The sequence below is a fragment of the Marmota flaviventris genome, chromosome 2, assembly GCF_047511675.1.
Source record: "Marmota flaviventris isolate mMarFla1 chromosome 2, mMarFla1.hap1, whole genome shotgun sequence".
Lineage (NCBI taxonomy): Eukaryota > Metazoa > Chordata > Mammalia > Rodentia > Sciuridae > Marmota > Marmota flaviventris.
In genome coordinates, this window is record NC_092499.1 from 33288787 (window position 1) to 33310858 (window position 22072).

Here is a 22072-nt window from a genome sequence, read left to right on the forward strand (position 1 = left end):
TGTGGACTGTGCTGGACCCCTCTGGGAAAGGATGGTAGAAGATTTGACAATGATTGAGCACCATATGTTTGCTCATGACTGTGCTGGAGCTTATTACACCCACAGAGCAAACTGATGGAGGCTACTATTTGATGTTTTTATATAGAGTTAGTTGCTGATGAGCCTTTATATATTCTAATTATTTTAAATAATTTATGTTTAGTTGTCGATGGACACAAACCTTTATCTTACTTGTTTATTTACATGCGGTGCTGAGAATCGAACCCAGGGCCTCACACGTGCTAGGCGAGCCTCTACTGCTGACCTCCACCCCAGCCCCCTAAGTAAAACTTTACTACTCCATGACCCCGTCCAACCCTCCCATTGCATAGATGGGGAAACTGAGGCTCAGGGTCAGGAAGGCATGGCTGAGTGAACCCCCCGTCCTTGCTCCTCCGGACCCTGCAGGTCCACAGCTGTGCCTGCTGGATGCACACGTCTCTGAGTGTTTTTCCCAATGACTGGTTCTCAGGAGGCGGTTTTGACATCAGATAAAGCAAACAGTTTATTAGTTAATGAGAGAGGGAAAGGGGGGGACCAGGCTTCAGCCGTGGGCTGGGGACGGGCTCCCGCCCGCTAAGCTGTATGCCGTGTGTGATTAGCACACGAAGCTTCCCTGAGGACTCATTAGCAGCCTCATTGGGAGGCCGCTGTCACTGAGCGAAAGGAGCGTTTCAGTCTTCACTGAGAGTGAGGAAGGTGCTGCGGAGACTCGGGAAAACGGGGTCAGAATTGAACCCAGGGGCCCTCGACCCCTGAGTCCCATCCCCAGCCCTGTTTTGGATTTTATTTAGAGACAGGGTCTCCCTGAGTTGCTTAGGGCCTCGATGTTGCTGAGGCTGGCCTCCAATTTGCGATCCTCCAGCCTCAGCCTCCAGAGCCACTGGGATGACAAGCCATACCACTGTGCCCAGCCAGCATGGATCTTAGAAGCCCCCAGAGGCCCATGTCCTAAGGGCTCGGTGGCCGTTCTGGGGCACTACTGGGAGTTGGTGCTAGTGAGAGGACTGTCCTTGGGGATGTGCTTTCAAAGGGCATAGTGGCCCTGGCGGGAGCATGAGGTGTGACAAAAGGGGGCTCTGCCATGGTGCTGTCCCGCAGGCTCAAACAGGAGGCCTGGGGACCCTGGACCAAGTCCAGGAACCTGTGAGCCCAAATTAGCCTTCGTCCTTGCAGCTGGTTAACTTGGGTCTCCCTCCTGTGGCAGGAGACTGGCTAGCAGATGGAGTGGGCATGGGGACCGGGGTGGCTCAGTGCACGCGGCCCTGGGCTGGATCCCAGGACCAAGAAAAAGCAAAAAAATCAGCGACAGCAACACAGTGGTCAGCTCCTGTGTCGAGGACCCTGGGCAGTGTGGTCAGGAGCAAGTGCTAGGTGCTGGATGCTCGTGAACTTGGATGGGCCTGGGCGCGGGTCAGCGCTCGCCTAGCCCATGATTCCTGGGCTCCATCCACCAAGCCACGCGGGGGGGGGCGGGGGGCGGGGGGGTCGGCTTGGTGGGGTGGGGGTCGGCGTTGCCGTCGGCGTCGGCTGGGGGCGGGGTCGGCGGGGGGCGGGTCGGCGTCGGGGTCGGCGTGGGGATGGCAGCCAGGGTGGCGGCCTCGGCCTCGTTCCCGGCCGCGGCCGCTTCGTTATTCCTGCGAGGTAAGGCAGCGGCAGGGGGGGTCGGCGTCGGGGTCGGCGTCGGCGGGAGGGGGTCGGCGGGGGGGTGTCGGCGTGGGGTGGCAGTCAGGGTGGCAGCCAGGGTCTCGGCCTCGATCCCGGCCGTGGCCGCTTCGTTATTCCCGCGAGGTGAGGTAAGGCAGCGGCGGGGGGGGGGGGGGGTCGGCGGGGGGCGGTCGGCTTGGGGTGGGGGGGGTCGGCTTGGGGTGGTGGGGGGTTGGCGTCGGCGGGGGGGGGGTCGGCGTTGGGGTCGGCGGGGGGCAGGTCGGCGTCGGCGTGGGGGTGGCAGCCAGGGTGGCTGCGGCAGCCTCGGCCTCGTTCCCGGCCGCGGCGCCCTCGTTCTCGGCGCCCTCGTTCTCGGCGCCCTCGTTCTCGGCGCCCTCGTTCTCCGCGCCCTCGTTCGCCGCTTTGTTATTTCCTAGAGGTAAGGCAGAGGCGGGGGTTTAGGGTCGGCGTGTGGGTGGCAGTCAGGGTGGCGGCCTCGGCCTCGTTCCCGGCTGCGGCCCTTCGTTATTCCCGCGAGGTAAGGCAGCGGCGTGGGGGGGGGGTTCGGCAGCCAGGGTGGTTGCGGCAACCTCGGCCTCGTTCCCGGCGGCCGCGCCCTCGTTCGCCGCTTCGTTATTTCCGCGAGGTAAGGCAGAGGCGGGGGGTTGGGGGTCGGCGTGCGGGTGGCAGTCAGGGTGGTGGCCTCGGCCTCATTCCCGGCCGCGGCCGCTTCGTTATTCCCGCGAGGTAAGGCAGCGGCGCGGGGGGGGGGTCGGCGTCGGCGGGAGGGGGGTCGGCGGGGGGGTGGTCGGCGGGGGGGTGGCAGGGTGGCGGCCTCGGCCTCGTTCCCGGCCGTGGCCGCTTTGTTATTACCGCGAGGTAAGGCGTGGGGGGGGGGGTCGGCTGGGGGGGGCAGCCAGGGTGCCGGCCTTGGCCTCGTTCCGGGCCGCGGCCCTTCGTTATTCCCGCGAGGTAAGGCAGCAGCGAGGGGGGGGTCGGCTTGGGGTGGTGGGGGTCGGCGTCGGGGTCGGCGGGAGGGGGGTCGGCGGGGGGCGGGGTCGGCGGGAGTGGGGGGAGGTCGGCGGGGGGGAGGTCGGCGGGGGGGGGCTCGGCGGGGGGGGAGGTCGGCGGGGGGGGGCTCGGCGTGGGCGTGGTAGCCAGGGTGGCGGCCTCGGCCTCGTACCTGGCTGCAGCCGCTTCATTCTTTTTTTTTTTTTAAGAGATAATTTTAGTATTTATTTTTTAGTTTTTTCGGCGGACACAACATCTTTGTATGTGGTGCTGGGATCGAACCTAGGCCGCACGCTTTCTAGGCGAGCACACTACCACTTGAGCCACATCCCCAGCTGCTTCGAGGTAAGGCAGCAGGGGCGTGGGGGTCGGCGTGGGGGTGGCAGCCTCGGCCTCGTTCCCGGCGGAGGCCGCTTTGTTATTCCCGCGAGGTAAGGCAGCGGCGGGAGGGGGGCGTCGGCGGGGGTCGGCGGGGGGGGGTCGGCGTGGGGGGGGTCGGCGTGGGGGGGGGTCGGCGTCCGCGGGAGGGGGGGGTCGGCGGGGGGGGGGGTCGGCGGGGGGCGGGGTCGGCGGGGGGCGGGGTCGGCGGGGGGCGGGGTCGGCGGGGGGCGGGGTCGGCGGGGGGCGGGGTCGGCGGGGGGCGGGGTCGGCGGGGGGCGGGGTCGGCGGGGGGCGGGGTCGGCGGGGGGCGGGGTCGGCGGGGGGCGGGGTCGGCGGGGGGCGGGGTCGGCGGGGGGCGGGGTCGGCGGGGGGCGGGGTCGGCGGGGGGCGGGGTCGGCGGGGGGCGGGGTCGGCGGGGGGCGGGGTCGGCGGGGGGTCGGCTTCGGGGTCGGCGGGGTGGGCGGGGGGTCGGCTTCGGGGTCGGCGGGGTGGGCGGGGGGTCGGCTTCGGGGTCGGCGGGGTGGGTGGGGGTCGGCTTCGGGGTCCGCGTCGGCGTGGTGGTGGCAGCCAGGGTGGCAGCGGCGGTGATTTCGGTGGCCTCGTTCCTGCCGTGGCCTGGTTCCTGCCGTGGCCTGGTTCCTTCCGCGACCTGGTTCCTGCCTCTGCCTCGTTCCTGCCGGGAGTGAGGTCGGCTTTGGGGGCAGCTAGGGCTGTGTTAGCGGCGGCGGTAGCTTCGTTCCCGCCAGGAAGTAGGGCAGCGGGGATGGTGTCCGCGTGGGCTTCAGCCGGGGCGGTGGCGGCGGCAGCTTCATTCCCGCCGCGAGGTAAGGCGGTGGGGCTGGGGTCCGTGTGGGGGGGCAGTTAGGGCAGCGGCGGCGGCAGCTACGTTCACGCTGTGCTCCGCACCACCCGGTGTCCGGGAGCTGAGGGTCCTTTTGGCTGCTCCTATTGCTTGGCGGCTGGGGCGCCGAGCTGTCCGTGGGCGGCCCTCCCCACAAAGGGCAGCGGAGCTGCGTGGTCGCTGGCAGCAGCAGCCGCTGGCCTATGAGGGCAGAGACATTTGTTGCAGTTCTTGGGGCTTTGTTGTTTTTCCTCGGGCTTTTACCCTTCTTTTCGTTAATTTTGGATAAAATGTCCCCCGTGATGTAAAGATTGAGCAAGGAACCTTCGTGATGTGGGGAGCTTTGCCGAAAGTGCAGGTTGGATTCTGCTTTTCCTATGATGGCGGCTGGATGAATCTTCACTGCTGGCCGTGGAAAAGGCTAGAGCAGCTTGTTAGTTGAGTTTTAAATTTCCCAGTGTTCTTTTTAAAGGTTTTTCATGCATAGAAGAGGAATGTTCACCTTAAATAAGCATATGAGCGATTAACAGGGTATGTTTTCCTCTGGGAAAGGGAATTTGGTAGCTCTGACCCATGTCAGTCTGTGAATATTTAGACGTGTAGTGACTTTGTAACATTTTTTCATAAATGTTATTTATGAAACATTTCATAAATGTTGTTTATGAAACTGTTATTTACAGTTATGTTGTTAATACTCCTTGCCTTCAGTTCCCCGGCAAATCTTTTTCATGCCTTCTGAGAAAGTAGACAATTGATAGATTATCCAAGGAATGGAGAAAAATGTGAGTGGGTGATTTCGGACAATCCCTGAGAGCTGGCATTGTAAGATTCATCCTATCCCCAGTAATATTTTCATACAATAAATGTGAACACTTTTGAAGACTTTTTATAGAGATACAATTTGGGAATGATATTAAGATAAGGAAAAGCTGTTGATTGATTTCTTAGATTAACATTTCTTCCCTCTGCTCTTTTCTCTTTAAAACAGTTTTCCAAGTGGTAACTTCATCAAATGGCCAGTGATAAGCAAATGTCCGATGATGACAGCCCCAGCACCAGCAGTGGCAGTTCAAAGGCGGACCAGGAAGACCCTGCTGCTCCAGAGCCTGAAGATCATGAAGAAAGAACCTTCTGCCACCCAGCACAAGAAGAGCACCAAACTCTCTAGCAAAACCACTGCTAAGTTATCCACTAGTGCTAAAAGGTAACATTGTCAGGTTGTCTTCCAAGCAATTGGATGCTTTTATTTTTACATCAAGAACAATACTCCAGAAATACTTCATGACCAATTTTATTTGTACTTGAATGAATTGTCATCCTTTAGGGGACATGAAAACGTCCTCACTAAAATTATGCTTCTAAGCAAACTTATTCTGTACTTTGGTAATTTCAGGAAGAGTCCTAGAGACTGAATTCTCATCCTGACAGTTTAAGGAGTTGGCCAGGAAAATTTGTGAAACTGAATTAGATGGTACATTGGGGATGTTTCCTTTTGTGAGTTATACTCTTGAGTGAAATTAGCACGTGTCCACGTGGGTGTCAGTCCAGGCATCTGTGGTGGCAGCTTCATAAAAGGAAATGTGTCACTTTTCATGAAAGGAAATGATCAAAAAAGTTTATATTTGCTAAAAAATGTTGAATGTCAGGCCTTGGCTTTTTTTGAAAGCAGATTTTAAATTTGCTTAGTTTTACAAACAAGTCTTTAAATCCTTCATAATAGGTATAATTTTTTTGTAGTTATAGTTATCCCTCCTTGTTCTTGTGAGAACAAATAAAACTGAAAAGTAGCCATTAACAATCTCAGGAGTCACTTTGCTGTTAAAACTTTGCACATCTTTAAAACTCATGGATGTTCTTGACATAGTAGTGAAAAACAACAGCAGGAAAAAACATTTTGTTGGTTGTAAGTGAAAGATTATTTGTTTCCTGCTGACTTTTATTTTCTATGATGGCAAAAAAATCCATCAATGGGACTCCATTAGTGATAGTGGTTGTATTGAGTAGAACTCTTGTATCAAACATAAAATGTACCTATAGCATTACCTAATGTTGATGTTTTGTTGTTAGAACTCTTGTATCAAACATAAAATGTACCTATAGCATTACCTAATGTTGATGTTTTGTTGTTTTTCATTGATCACAACTAAAAGAAAAAGAAAATATAAAAACTGATCAATTATTGCATTTTATTCATGTTCTTATTTTTCTATACATTTTCACCGTCATTGCGCCATTAATCAAACATTAATGAACTTGAGAATATTATATTGAATAGCAGCAGTCTTTGAAATACTTTAAAATTCTTCTCAGTGTGTTGTAATCTTGTGGAGAGAACAATAAACAACTTTTGAAAACATTTTAAGTTTCAAGAAAATCAGAGAAATGCTCTTTTTCCCCTTACCTCAAGGCCCTCTTTCCTCCAAGAGTATGAAATTTACATTTACGGGCTGTACCTAAGATCAGAGAAAAGAAATGGTTAAGTAAGATTGCTAAAATAGTCCTTGGAAGTTTTTCATTGGTAAAGGTATTTGTAAATTTTAAACTTTTTTTAAAACAGATAAAATATTGACAAAACTATTAATGTGCTCTTGCAATAGCTTTGTAATTTTTACCACACTAAAAGTGGATTGAAGTCATTGTCAAAAATATTCTAGTGCTTTTCCTCCTTCTGTTTTGTCTCGTTTGCATATAAGCTTGAAAAGAGAATTTCTTTGGTAAAAAGAGTTTTAAAATAGATTTTATATCCTTTTGTTGAGTAGTAGTGGAGGACTTTCTCAAATCAGGTGTAAATGACTTACCTATTTACAGTAGCAAGTGAGAAAAAAGCTGAAATTTTCTGTTAAGGAGTTTGGATTATGCCTCTGAGAACAAAGAGGAAGCAGCCATGTTAGCATTACTGAAGGCAAAACCAGCCTTGCATTTACCTGCATGATGGTAGAGGGCATTCTGATTTTCTGGTTATTCTGTAGACTGTCTCAAATCCTTTTTGTCTGTTCCTATTTCACTAACAGAATTCAGAAGGAGCTAGCTGAAATAACCCTTAATCCTCTCCTAACTGCAGGTAAGAAACAAATTTTGTTATTTTGATTTCTAAATTGTGGAACGATATCAGGAGATTAATGTATTATCCTTGTATGTATGTGCAGCAGAAAAGGCTATGTTTACTTCCTTAAAGCTTTGCAAGTTCTTTAAACAAAAATTGCCTAGGTGAATTAAGTTAAATTAGGAGAAAATACTCTTTAGCATGTATCATATATTCTGTACTTATGAATATACTGATCTTGTGCTTCTTGCTGAGATTTGAGTGGTGTTGATTTTTCTGTGGAATACATTTATTCACAAGTATTTTGTAGAAACCTGTAAGGTTTTAAGTTTTCAAGTTAGTGCTTGTGTGCAATCTGAACTGATTTTCCAAATTTAGAAATTTTTGAATATGGTGTTACAAAATGTAAAAGCATTAAACAGGAGTATAGTTGTTTCTGTTTGATTTATTCAGTAACTTGCCTAAAGGACAAATTTTATGTGCTAAGCTATGGTTGTAGTTGTTATTTTCTAGAAAACACATAGTTGGAATTATTTACATTTTAAGCAAATATCCTAATGACTTGGGAAAATTCTTAGCAGTAAATTAATTGGAATTGTGAGAAGAATCAAATTCAGTGGAACTCAGAATTTAAGATTGGTTGACAAATTGTATTAAAAGTAGCTGGTTGATTTTTTTCATTTGTGTCTTATATAGTGTTCTGTTTATTTTTTAATGGTGACTGTATGGTTGACAAAATTTATCAAATTTAGAGAGCAATATTATAAATAAATTGCATAGAAGTATGTGCTCAAGAATGAGAGGGGAAGGGATGCTAGAATTAAGGCAGTGCTATGATTTGATATAAAAATGTTTTGGTGTTTAACCTGTGTTTTTGGTACAAATTGTGTTTGCTCATGTTGATCAGCACCATCTCTGAAGTCTACTTGAGACATAATAAGGAATAATCCGTTTGCTACTTATTGTGTGTGTTAACCACATCCCCAGATAAGGGGGATCTGATCCTGATTTATCCAGTGAATTAACAGTTTTGCTTATATTTGTAGTCGCAGCCATTTCAGTTTAAAAAGGAGACATGAATGTGAACTAATTATAAACAGAGTGGTATGTCAGATCTCAAAATATTACTTAAAAAGTATACTGCTCAATAGTGTAGCCACTAGCCACATTCTGACTATGGACCAGGTTGTTGTGGTTAGTTGAAAATATGATATGCTGAAAGTGTGAAATGCATACTGGATTTTGAAAACTTAGTACAATTTGTAAAAGAATAAATATTTTAATGATATTTATTACATCTTGAAATAATATTTGGCATGTTTAGTAAGTGTTTTAAAAATTGTATTTTTTATCGTTTTAGCATAGATATTAGAAAATTCAAAATTACGTGTGTAACTTGCATTATAATTTCGTTGAACAGTATTGCTTTAGAGAAGAAGTAAATCAGTATTTCTTTTAGCCTTCTAAATGGTGTGTCAAATTTGTACCATTTAGGAGGTCAAGTTAAATTTGCTCTGTGGAAGAATCACTTAACTTTCAGAGTATATTCTGATAATTTCCATTACGAAAGATGTAAAGATCTGTCAGTTTAAAACTCACATGTCTTAAAGTTGCATGTCAGGTCAAACGTTTTTAAGGGTTTCTGTTGATTTTCTGCAAATGGCTTAAACCAGTGTATGAATATACATCTAGAGAACATAGTAGACATATTGAATGCTTTCAGAGCAGTAATGTACTGGTACATTTGGTAAAGGAATGTACTTTAAGTGTTTAACCCAGGACTGTTTCCACAAGGTCACAGGATTATTTTAGATGGAGTAAAATAATCTAAAATAATAATAATATTTCTGTGAAATAGAAAGTAAGTTTCACTTATCGCGTATTTTTTCTCTTTATATACCAGATTTCATTTAAGTTCATGAAATAATGCTTAACATTTAGTGATTTAACTAGTGAAGCAGTAAAACTTTGGGCTTGCTTGTGCATAGTAACATGGAATACTTATATCTATTTTCTTTTGTCACAGTCTTTGGTGACTGTTGGCTATTGAAAAGGACATCTTTTAACTTCTCTAGTTCTTTAATATCTGAGTTTCTTTGTGGCTGCGTAAGTGATTCAGGAAAAAAACAAATGTAAAATACAAGTTTCTTAGGAAATCAGAAGTTGTTTCTTACTACTTTGGGGAGACACTTTTTTCCATATACCTCATATGTAAAATAATGCAGATGCTTTTGTGTGTCTTTGGATTCTTCTGGGTAGAAGGTTAGTTCTTGTAATTTTGATAGAAAAGCCTAAATTTGTATTGTTTTTGCTTTCATGCCAGAAAATGCAATAGATTGTGGTATTATATTTCTTTTAACTCATAGCTGCATAAATGAGAATTTTAGCTTTATGGTAGTTGTATTATTTAGATTTGTTAATTTATGTTGTAATTAAAAATGGGATTCCACAATCATAAGTACATTTAGAATTTGTGGGTTAATATTGCATGAGACCTTTGAAACCTTATGCTTGCTACTTCCAGGTGCAATTATTTAATTATGGCTTTTGGTACGGGGTGTGTGTGTGTGTGTGTGTGTGTGTGTGTATGTATGTATGTATGTATAAACTTGTCAAAGTATGTGACAGTGTTAATTATCCCTCAGGGAAGAAATGTTAAGTGTATCTGGGTACATTCAGGAAAATGTTGGATGAGATATAGGAAAACCAGAATTACTTGTACTAGGGAGATTTATCTTAAATCCCATCTTTTGTTTTAATTAATTAATTTAATTTCTTCCCTTTTCATGAGGTATAAAAATATAACGAAAACCCATCAGGACAGATTTTGTATGGCTAAAAATTCATGCTCTCATGAAAATAGGGAAGAGTTTTTCTTGAAGTTCTCAAACACATCTAAATAGTAGATAGAAAAGACAGTGGAATGAGATTACCATCATTACCCTAAGTACACATATAAAGACACAACTAGGGGCTGGGGATGTGGCTCAAGCGGTAGCATACTCGCCTGGCATACCTGGTCCCCAGGTTATATCCTCAGCACCACATACAAAAACAAAGATGTTGTGTCCGCGGAGAACTAAAAAATAAATATTAAAAAATTCTCTCTCTCTTAATAAAAAAAGGCACAACTGATGTGACTATACTTTGTGTACAACCAGAGATATGAAAAATTGTGTTCCATATGTGTAATATGAATTGTAATGCATTCTGCTGTCATATATAACAAATTAGAATTAAAAATAAATACATTTTTTAAAAAGGTAAAAAAATGGGAAAATTAGAAACTAATATCGTTCCATGCTGTACATATCACTTCCCTTTCTCAAGTACAATCTGGCACAAAATGTGTTGAAGAGATTCCCCTCTAAAGGAAAAAAAAAATCCACTGGGGTTGGGGATATAGCTCAGTTGGAAGAGTACTTGCCTCCTATGCACAAGGCTCTGGGTTCAATCCCCAGCACCACCAAAAAAAAAAAAAAAAATCTATGATATTACATCCAATTGCATGAACAAGATTTAAAGAGCCACATAACCATAATGAGAGCACAAAGCACACAAAAGTCTTTCTAGATTCCAATCTAGAAAAAAAAAAAAAAACAAACACATCCCAAGGGAGGAGAACAATGTTCTTGCAATTACTTTTCTCTAAGGAGTATCTTAGTATGGTGATGAATGACCTTCCCCCCCTCCCCCAGCACTGAGGATTGAACTGAGAAGTGCTCTACCACTGAGCTACATCTGCAGTTTCATTTAATGTTTGTTTTGTTTTTGTTTTTCTTGAGACAGAGTCTCACCAAGTTGCCCAGGCTCTCCTCAAACTTACCATTCTCCTACCTCAACCTCCTGAGTAGCTAGGATTATAGGCATGCACTGTTGTACTGGCTACAAATTATATGTTTTTAAATCAGGAAATTGTCATTTAGAGAATATTATTCCCATGAGTCCTTTCTGTATAAATTACTATAGAGCAAGCTTCACACAACCAATTGAAGAGACGTTATCATTAATAGGTTATCCTATATTGTAGTTAATTGTATGGAAAAGAAACAATGTAGCAAAAATGAAATCATAAAAACAAAGACATTTCACATAGTAATGTAGATTAAAATGTCATCCAACTATAAATTCCCCCAAAATGCATGGACCAAGATCCTACCCAAGATTGAGACTTGAGGAAGGACTGACTGTATCCTTTAAAGGCACAAACTCATTTTTTCTTCTCTTTGGTACCCTGTGCCACACTGTAAAGAAGCCCAGGCTATCTTGCTGGAGGGAGAGTCCATATGAAGAAAGCCCCTGACATATGAAAGACCACATGGAAAGGGAGACTACATGAAGCCAACAGTCAGCACCTTAGTTCGGGACATAAAAAGCCATTTCAGACCTTGTAGTCTAAATCAGGCGTTCGCTGTATGAGTGAGCCTAGGTGACACTAGAGCAGAACCTTGGTTAAAGTCTTGACTTACAAAATTATGAGAAATAAAATGGTTGTTTGTTTGGTAGTGGGGATTGAATTCAGAGGCTCTCGACCACTGAGCCACATCCCTAGCCCCATTTTGTATTTTATTTAGAGACAGTGTGTCACTGAGTTGCTTAGTGCCTCGCCATTACTGAGGCTGGCTTTGAACTCGCCATCCTCCTACCTCAGCCTCCTGAGCCACTGGAATTACAGGTGTGCACCACCACTCCCGGCAAATGGTTATTTTTTTAAAGCTACTAAATTTTGGAATTTTAAAAAATATAGCAATAGACAACTAAAATACTGTTTATTGATGATTTGCAGGGCTTTTATTTAATGACCAGTTTTATTAAAGAATACCCCATTTATTTCTACTGTGATCAGAAAACAAACTGAAATTCAATATTTAAAATTTTTTGAAACTGATTATTTTGCCAAGAATATAACCTATCTTGCAAATTTCCATGAGGACTAGAAAAGAATATATATTCTGGAGTTGTTGGGTATTGTCTGTCAATGTCAATAAGGTTAAGATGGTTGATAGTTTTGTTCAGACTCTTGTATCATTAGTGATTTTTTAATAGTGTTACTATCAGTTATTAAAAGGGTGTTAAAAATTCAAAGTATGGATTTGTCTCTTCAGTTTTGTCAGCTTTCATATATTTGGGGCATATAAATGTTTGGTTGTATGGTGTCATGTTTCTGTGTTCTTAAAAAACACATTATGGTATTATGAAATGTCTTTCTTATTTCTTATAAAACTCTTTATCTTGAATTTAAATTCATCTGATGTTAGTATAGCCTCTGCATTCTTATTGGCTTACTATTCATGATGTATTTTTATCTATTATCTATTTCTTGTTTTCGTTCTATTCATATTTTTATTTAATGTAATTAAATAAAATTACATTAAATAAAAATTAAATTTTATTTAACTTATCCATTTGCTTTTAGCTGTATTGCTTTACATTATTGTTTTAGCAATGTTTCCAGGAATTATGAAATGCATTCTTTAATTTATCACAGTTTTCATAGTTTAAAAAATTGTGATACTTTCTCACATCTCCCCAAGTCTTTTGTGCTTTGTCATCATACATATTACAGCTGTATACATTTTTTACCTTAGTCATGTTTCCAAGAAATTAAAAGAATAAATATGTATACATATTGCCTTTTATATTTACCTACATTTTACTATTTCTAGTACTTTTCATTTCTGTTTATGGTGCATTGTCTTTAAAAATATCTACCCCAAATTCTTCACATTCCTGTATCATGTTGCTTCTCTCATTATGAAGTAATATCTATTTTCCTACCTGCTGAGTCTGGGCTGGTATTTTGTCTTGTTTTAATGAACAAAATATATTTTTGGTGAAAGTGATGCCATGCCAATCCTAGACCTAACACCTTGGGAAGGTGTATACCTTCTACTTTTATCCTCTAGGAATCCAATCAACAAATAAAAAATTTTAGAATGACTGAATGACTAAAAGCATTTGAGGAGAAAAGCCTGACCCAACCAGTTGAGCTAGCAGACATGTAAACGAAGCTATTTTGTCAGTTCTACCTTTGGTTAAACAATCCCTGCTAAAGGAAACCACATAAGCAGTAATAAATACCTAGAGCAAAGGACCCATCAGGTTATGTAATGCCAAATTATAGAATAAGGAGAAATAACAAAGAATTTTTATTTTAAATCATTAAGTTTATTACACAGTGAACTAAAACACACAGTGCATCTGTTTCTAGCTGGTGGATCATCTCCTTTTATCCTGAAGAGGTTCTTTTAGCATTGTTCATAGTAGAGATCTATTGGTATTGAATTTTCTTACTTTTTATTTATTTGAAAATGTCTATTCTGCTTTCAGTTTTGAAGAGTATTTATCCTGGATTAGCAGTTTTTGTCTTCTAGCACCTTAAACCTTTCCATTAACTTTAACCTCTCATTTCTGATAAGAAGTCAGCTATTATTTTAGTCATTTTTACCAATGCATAACACACCACTTTTTTCTAATTGCCTTCAAGACCTTTTTCCTCCTAATTGATTATTTACAGTTGACTCTGATGCATCTAGATGTGATTTGCTTTGTAACTAACCTTAGTATCCACTGAGTTTCCTAAATCTGTTAACATCTTTTTTGTTAATTTGGGATAATTTTAGCCATCATTATCTTAAATATTTTTTTCTGTACAACTTATGCCTCTATTCTTTTAGAAATCTAATTATATGTATGTTAGGTCACTTTGTACTGATAGTAACCACGTCTCTATTTTTTTCTTTCTGATTTTTAGACCAGATAATTTTTATTGGTCTATCTCCAAGTTAACTTTTTGTTGTTTTTGCACTATACAATCTGATGATAGATTTGTTTCATGAATTTTTCATTTCAAATACTATACTTTTTATTTCTTTTAAAAGAAATTTTTCATTTATATAGTGACACCCATATCTACTTATTCATTATGATTAAGCTTTTCTTTAACTCCTTGAAATTAGTTATAAAAACTATTTAAATTTTTTTTCTGCTAATCCTAACATCTGGGTCAGCTCACGGAACTTTTTTTATATGTGATATTTTCTCTTGTTGTTCTCATTTTTCTATCTTCTTTGCATTCTGGCAAAATTTAATGATATTCTACATGCCTATAATCCCAGCGACTCAGGAGGCTAAGGCAGGAGGATCAAGAGTTCAAAGCTAGCCTCCGCAACTAAGGGATGCAGTTAGCAACTCAATGAGACCCTGTATCTAAATAAAATGCAAAAAAAGGGCTGAGGTTGTGGCTCAATGGTTAAGCACCCCTGGGTTCAATCCCTGGTACCAAAAAAAAAATTTTTAATTATATTCTGGTCATTTATAGATGACACATCATAGGAAGTCTGGATTATGTTGTCTTCCTATAAAGGATATTCTGTTTTATGTGTCATGCAGGCTAATTACTGGTAAATTGTTTTGATCATATTAGATTTGGTATTATTATTATTATTATTATTACTATTATTATTATTATTATTTGGTACCAGAGATTGAACTCAGGGTACTCAATTACTGAGCCACATCCCCAGACCTATTTTGTATTTTACTGAGAGACAGGGTCTTGCTGAGCTGCTTTAGCACCTCGATTTACTAAGGCTGGCTTTGAGCTCGTGATCCTCTTGCTTCATCCACCCCAGTCACTGGGATTATAGGCATATTCCACCGCGCCTGGCTAGGTTTGGTATTTTTCTTTTTTTCCATATTTCATGGTGCATTATACTTGTACATAATGGTGGGATTTGTTGTTATGTTTTCATACATATGTACAATATAGTGATAAAACTTAGCCAATATCTTTCTCGAGTATTTCTCTTTTACCTGCTTTCCTCTCTCCCCTGATCCCTTTCCTCTATTCTACTGATCTCCCTTTGATTGTCGTGAGATTCCTTTCACACACACACACCTTTCTTTTCCTTTTTCCTTTCCGGCTGCCACATACATTTTTAGCATGAATCAATTTTGGTTTCAAATTTAGGTCTACCATTTTCCCTTTACTCTTTTGTGTGTGGTTGTTTTTGCTAAGGCTTATTTCTGAACTCTTAATTAAGTACCTGATATACTAGTGAAGCTGCTGCAACCTGACTCTGCTGGAAACCTAATTTCTTCCAACATTGCCATTTAGCATCATCTTCAGTCTCCTTTATAGCAGTCAAACTCTGCTAAGCCTTAAAGAGTCTCATCTGGTACATTCATATCAAAAATGAATTTCCTCCAGGCTTTTAGTATTCTCTCTCTAACACACACACACACATAATCACATTGCACACACCATACATAGCTCAGACATTCTTGTCCACAAAATTCCAACCACTATGATAATCTTGCACTTTGATAATTTTCTCCTTAACTCAGTATGACCACCATCTTACTTGAGCTTCATCCCCCTAATTAAGTGTGTTTTGTGCACCAGGCCTACAGTCATGTCTGAAATTAATACCTGAAAATGTTTAGTGTTTCTAGTTTTATACTCTTTTGTGTCAGGAAAACAAATCCAGTACAGTAGATCTATAATAGTTTCAAGTAAAAGTACTAAATTACTTATATCCTTGCCCATCAATAGTGGTAGAGACACTTAGTTGAACTTACATAGAAACTGCAACATCTTACATACTCAACAACAATTTCATTGCCCATGGGACCCAAAATTAATTGAAAGAGTAAACCCCAAAATGGATATCTGAAAAATAAACTGGTCAAAATCAGTAAGGCAATCAGACTTAAATAATCATATATTTTACCAATAGCACTAGCTTAAAAGTATGGGTCTACAATAACTAGAAAAATACAAGTTAATGGCTAGAGTCATAAAAGTTATTACAATCCAATAGGCAGTCTGTTATGATGCTTTAATATTATATGATAGTTGTGAAATGATTACAAAATAATAATGAACATAATCTATTTGCAGATTAAAATGTTCTTCCCTGTATTATCTACAAAGTTTAGACCTCAAAATGCCCTGGAAAATAAATTTCTTAAGTCTCATCAAAATGAGCTGCCAGTTTTTTTCCTACATTTGACATGACACAGTGCCAAGATTTCTAGTCCTGAATACACACTTTCTATAGGGAAGAGACATTTATCTTGGCAACTAACAGATCATTTATCTCATTTCATACAGCCAATTTTAGTTGTAAGAAAAGAAATGTTTATGTATTTATTCTGCTGACTTTAATCTATAATCTAATCAGGGATCAACAAACTTTTCCTGAAAAGAGACTGATAATAAATATATCAGACTTTGTAGGCAAGTCTTCATTGCTACTCAAGTGCCAGTGTAGCACAAAAACAGCCTAGACTGTGGGTAAATAATATAAGCTTCTGTGTTCTAATAAAACTTTGTTTACAAAAGCAAGTGTTATTGTTGGACACCTTGGTGTGCTTGCAACTACTCAGAAAGCTGAGGCAGGAAGATTACTTAAGGAAGGAAGGAAGCAAGCGAGGGAGGGAGGGAGGGAGGAAAGAAAGAAAGAGAAAAAAGCAATAAAGAGAATAATGAAAAAAAAAAAAAAACAGTGTCAGGCTGACAGCTATGATTTGCTCATCACTGTTCCAGAGTATTAATTAATGTTTATGCTCACAACAGATGTTTGGCTAGGCTGTATATATACATACATACATGAAGGCAATTTTGTTCTTTTTGTTTGCTTTCTTTTATTTTTTCCATTTTTTTGTTGATACATTACAGTCGTAAATCATGGCAGTATTTGTCGTTACATATTTCCACATGCACAATATAACACTACAGTTTGGCCAATATCATTCCCCAGTATTTTCCCTTCACTCCTCCCTCTCCTGGTCCCTTTCCTACACTCTACTGATCTTTTGATTTTCACTTTTCTTTTCCTTTTTCCTCTCTTGCTTCTACATACGAGAGAAAACATATGCTCCCTTGACCTTATGAGTTTAGCTTATTTTGTGTAACAGAGTGTTCTCAAGTTTCATCCGTTTTCCAGCAAATGACATAATTCACCTTTATGGCTGAATGAAGCTCCATTCTGTGTATATGCCACATTTTCTTTATTTATTCATCCTTGATAAGCACCTAGTTTGGTTCCATAGTTTGGCAACTGTGAATTGTGCTGCTATAAACATGGGTATGCATGTACTACTCTAGTATTATGACTTTAATTCTTTAGGATAAACATTGAGTAGTTGTATAGCTGGGTTATATGGTGGTTTCCTGCCTAGTCTTTTGAGGAACCTCCATACTGATTTCAATAGTGGTTATATTCATTTACAGTCCTATCAACAGAGAAAAAAGTGTCCCTTCTTTTCCACATTCTTCTAGCATTTATTATTAATATTTTTTTAAGTAGTTGGACACAATACCTTTATTTTTATTTATTTATTTTAATGTGGTGCTGAGGATCGAACCCAGGGCCTTGCACGTGCTAGACAAGCGATCTGCTGCTGAGCCACAACCCCAGCCCCATATCGTTCATATTCTTGATGCCTGCTATTCTGACTAGAGATAAAAGCTCACTGTAGTTTTGATTTGCATCTCCCTAATTGCTAATGATGTTGAACATTTTCATAGATTTGTTGTCCATTTTTATTTCTTCTTTTGAGAAATGTCTGTTTAATTCATTTGCCCAATTAAGCTAGGTTATTTGAGGTTTTGGTGTTAAGTTTTTTAAAGTTTCTTATATAGTCTGGATATTAATCCTGTGTCAAAAGAGCAGTTGGCAGGGCTGGGGATGTGGCTCAAGCAGTAGCGCGCTTGCCTGGCATGCATGCAGTCCAGGTTCGATCCTCAGCACCACATACAAACAAAGATGTTGTGTCCACCGAAAACTAAAAAATAAATATTAAAAAATTCTCTCTCTCTCTTTAAAAAAAAAAGAGTAGTTAGCAAATATTTTCTCCCATTCCGTAGGTTCTTTCTTCATGTTACTATTTGTTTCCTTTGCTGTGCAGAAGCTTTTTAATTTGATGCCATTCTGTTTATTAACTCTTGTCATTATTTTCTGAGCTTTAGGAATTCTAATACGAAAGTCATTGCCTGTACCTATATGCTAGAGTCTCAAACCTATATTTTCTTCCAAGGATTTGCATAGTTTCTGGTCTAATTCCTGGGCTTTTGATCTCTTTCAAGTTTGTACAGGGTCTAGTCGTATTTGTCTACATATGGATAACCAATTTTCCTGGCACCATTTGTTTAAAAGCCTGTCTTTTCTCCCAATATGTTTTTGGCACCTTTGTCAAGGATCAGATGACTGTTAACTGTGTTGGATCTTTTTCTGTGTCTTCTCTTCTTTCCCATTGGTCTATGTATCTGGTTTTATGACAGAGACTTGCAGTGGTTATTTCAATAGCTTTGTAGTATAATTTGAAGTCAGGTATTGTGATGATGCCTCCAGCTTGCTTTATTGACTTATAATTGCTTTGGCTATTTTGAATATTTTATTCTTCCAAATGGGTTTCAGGACTATTTTTTCTAGTTCTGGAAAAATGAAATTTATTATTATTATTATTATTTTAAATTTATATATGACAATAGAATGCATTACAATTCATATTACATATATAGAGCACAATTTTTCATATCTCTGGTTGTATACAAATTATATTCACACCAATTCATGGGTAATTTGATGGGAATTGCATCAAATCTTTATGTTGCTCATAAAATCAATTTCAAACATATACAATCATATTAGTAGTGATTTTAGTGTCCAAAAAGAGATCTACTAAACAATAATTACTAGGCTGGTTTGGTGACTTGTAGTCCTAACTACTCAGAAGACCAAGCCAGGAGGATTGCTTGAGTCCAGGAGTTGGAGATCAGGTTAGGCAACATACCAAGACCCCCATCTTAAAAATAATAATAATTAATGATGTCAAAACACATCTCAATCATTATGATAGTCACTAACTCTTCATTGTTTTCCTTGAAACTCTAATATACAATTAGTGAATGTCAATTTAGGACTAATTGTGCTGTTTTATAGAGGAGAAAGCTGATTATAATGGTAAATGAAATCAGCTAGCATGAACTGATTTGTGTTTATTTAATTACAATTATCATGCTGATGACTCTACATATTAAGTCTCCACCTATAAAAACGTGAGTTTTCATTAAAAATAAGAAAAGAAACCCCTCCATATGCATTTCAATAATTCAGATTGTATCATAATTTGACTATTAACACAAAGGAAAATCAATGCAACTAATTCAGATTTAAATTTAAGATTACACAGTGCAAAAGAGGAAATAGTCTTGGAAAGGGAAGTAGAAAAATGTAAGGTCCCTCGTAGAGGTCAGAAAAAATAAATTCAAAAATGTGATTTTTTTTTAAAGGTAGTGTTAACTTGAAGTGGAAAACAAAAAGCAAAAAACCTTTGAAGCAAAGTCAGTTGTGTTTACAAGGGCCTTTGGGTTTTTTTGATGTTTTAGTGCTTCTGGTTTTTAAAATGTTGATTTGTGGAGGATGGGCACAGGGGATTGAATCTAGGTGCTTAACCACTGATCCACATCACCAGCCCTTTTTTACATTTTTTTTTTTTTTTTTATTTTGAGATAGGGAATCCATAAATTACTTAAGGCCTTGCTAAATTGCTGAGGGTGACTTTGAACTCAAGATCCTCCTGCCTCAGCCTCCAGAGCCACTGGGATTACAGTGTGCATCATGAAACCGGGCCTTAAATGTTGATTTTATAATCCTTTCTTTTTAGCTGATAAGAGAAATTACAAAATACAGAATACTTGCAAACTACAAAATATAGGATACTTACAACTAAAGGTGCTTTGTTAAATGATCAGAGTTTAACTAAAGTTTCAAGCAGTGACTCTCAAACTGGGAGAGTGATTCTAGTCTTTCAAGAGAAGTTTAGAAATGCCTGGGGGCATTTTGTTGTTGTTTCACCATGACTGAGGAAACTACTAACATTTTTTGGCCAGGCCCATGGATAGTATATAACCTTCAGCTAGTAGGAACAGTCCAAACCAAAGTACCAATAGAGTTCTATCAAGAAACCCTGGTGCAAAGAAGCCATCTACCAAGGTCTCTTACTTAACTGCAAGGAAAACACAGTTGCAGTTAAGTAAGAGAACAGAGCAGGTGCCTGGTGCAGTGCTGCATGCCTGTAATCCCAGTGGCTCTGGAGGCTGAGGCAGGAGGATCGTGAGTTCAAAGCCAGCCTCAGCAAAAGTAAGGCCCTAAACAATTCAGTGAGACCCTATCTCTAAATAAAATACAATGTAGGGCTGGAGATGTGGCTCAGTGGTCTAGAGCCCTTGAGTTTAATCCCTGTTACCAAAGAAAAATAGACCACCCAGGTGACTTGTTTGTACCAGTAGGTCTACCTAAAACGAAAAGGGATTTTATGCAATCAAATTGTTTTATTATCCATTTAAATATAATTCTTTATTTCTTTATGTTTGTCAAGAAGTAAATATATTTAAGATAACAATGAAAAATAATAAAAGAATGACAAGTATAGGAACCTAATGATGACTTACACTTTTTGATTACAGACTTGAGATTCATCTGAAATGACAATGCAATCCTTAGCTATTGCAACAGAAATCTTAACCTCTCAGTGAAAAAAAAAAAAGAGGGATGTTGAGATACCTTCAATCATCTTTTCTCACTTCTGCGTAAGTACCAAGAGAGGTTGGCCAAAAATATTTTAAAACCTAACACATACTTTTAAACTTGACTTTTCTTTAAAATAAGTGCAAGTATATGGTATGGCCTAGTGTTAATTTACAATCCCTACTTTCTTATGCTGTGACTGTCTTTAAATGTGCCCAGTTTGAACTGAGATGTGCCATAAGTCAGATATCAAAGACTTATTGTGAAGAATGTAAAATAACAGTTATATTTTTATTTTGATTACAAGTTAAAAGAATGACATTTTGAATATATTGAATTATGTAAAATGCATTATTAAATGAAGCTCGTCTGTCTTTTTAAAATATGACTTCTAGAAAATTTAATTTACATGTAGAGTTAATATTATATTTCTATTGGTGGTTCTAAGGGATCAGTGAGAAATAAGAGAAAGATCATGTTCAGATTCTCTATTTCATCATTTGGGTTTGATGTCATTCACTGGTCCTCTTATGTATTCCAAACCATTTCAAATTTCATGTGCATTTGGGTAAGGCTGAGCTTTCATACTAATCGCAGAGAACTTACTTTCCCATGTATGTTTGTTCAGTGTCCCCCACTGAGTATAGTCTTCATAATAGTGATTATGGTCCTGTTTCTAATTTTATTTTATTTTTTTAAAGAGAGAGAGAGAGATAGAGGAGAGAGAGAAAGAGAGAGAGAAATTTTAATATTTATTGTTTAGTTTTTTAGGCCGACAAAACATCTTTGTTTGTATGTGATGTTGAGGATCGAACCCGGGCCGCACGCATGCCAGGCGAGCACACTACCACTTGAGCCACATCCCCAGCCCCTGTTTCTAATTTTATACTGCATGCATCAATTAAAATGCTGAAGATTCAGGAGGGCTTGCTTTGCTTCAATGTATGCTCTGGTAGACTATATGTTATCCCGAAGAACATATTTTCTCCTCCACTCTCCCTGTCTCCTCCAAGAGGTGCTTGTGATCTTCCAAGCACACTTTGGGAGGATGTTATCAGCCTTACTTTGTTTCAGTGAGAAGAGGACAGTTTCCAGAGTAGGCACTATCTAAAAATGTCTCCTTAGTGATGAAAGCATTTATTGCCAAGACTTTTGTTGCTTTGTCAATTGTCTATATTGGCTGTAACAGCCAGGATTTTGCTGTATAATTATTTAAACCACATAAATGGGCAATCTTTCATATATTATCTCATTTTCTTCTTAAAAAATGAACTATAAAATTTTTAACTTTGACCCATATTTGTATAGATGAAATATCTGAGACTCAGAAAATTTAATGATTTGCCTATAGTCACACAATTAGACTTTTGACTCTTACTACAATCCTTTTGGCTATATTCCTTACTTCTGCTGTTGTTCCGGTAAGGAAGTAATTTATATTTCTGAAAACTAAATGGATAAAGCCCAACAGTGCACTGTGGAAACTGAGATGTACAGGCCACATGTCCCCAATATCTGTTCTGCATTTATTTCAACACACCAAATATTTGACCTCCATAGAAAGAATGCCAA

At 40.3% G+C, this 22072-nt stretch overlaps 2 protein-coding genes across 2 annotated transcripts in view; one reads left to right on the forward strand and one right to left on the reverse strand.

Moving 5' to 3' along the window:
* Positions 1 to 1453: 1453 nt before the first annotated feature.
* On the reverse strand, positions 1454 to 6145 carry LOC139704603 (basic salivary proline-rich protein 2-like). Its single transcript, XM_071607397.1, has 6 exons — positions 6140 to 6145; positions 3822 to 4340; positions 3452 to 3751; positions 2182 to 2869; positions 1964 to 2119; positions 1454 to 1881 (listed from the first exon to the last, which is right to left on the reverse strand). The coding sequence occupies exons 1-6, from the start codon at positions 6143 to 6145 to the stop codon at positions 1454 to 1456; spliced, it is 2097 nt and encodes a 698-aa protein (XP_071463498.1).
* Positions 4908 to 22072, forward strand: part of LOC139704679 (transport and Golgi organization protein 1 homolog) — a 53430-nt gene continuing 36265 nt past the window's right edge. The window contains exons 1-3 of the mRNA XM_071607745.1: positions 4908 to 5123; positions 6931 to 6980; positions 20440 to 20562. The gene's annotated coding sequence lies outside the window, so the exon portion shown is untranslated. The remainder of the gene's footprint in view (positions 5124 to 6930; positions 6981 to 20439; positions 20563 to 22072) is intronic.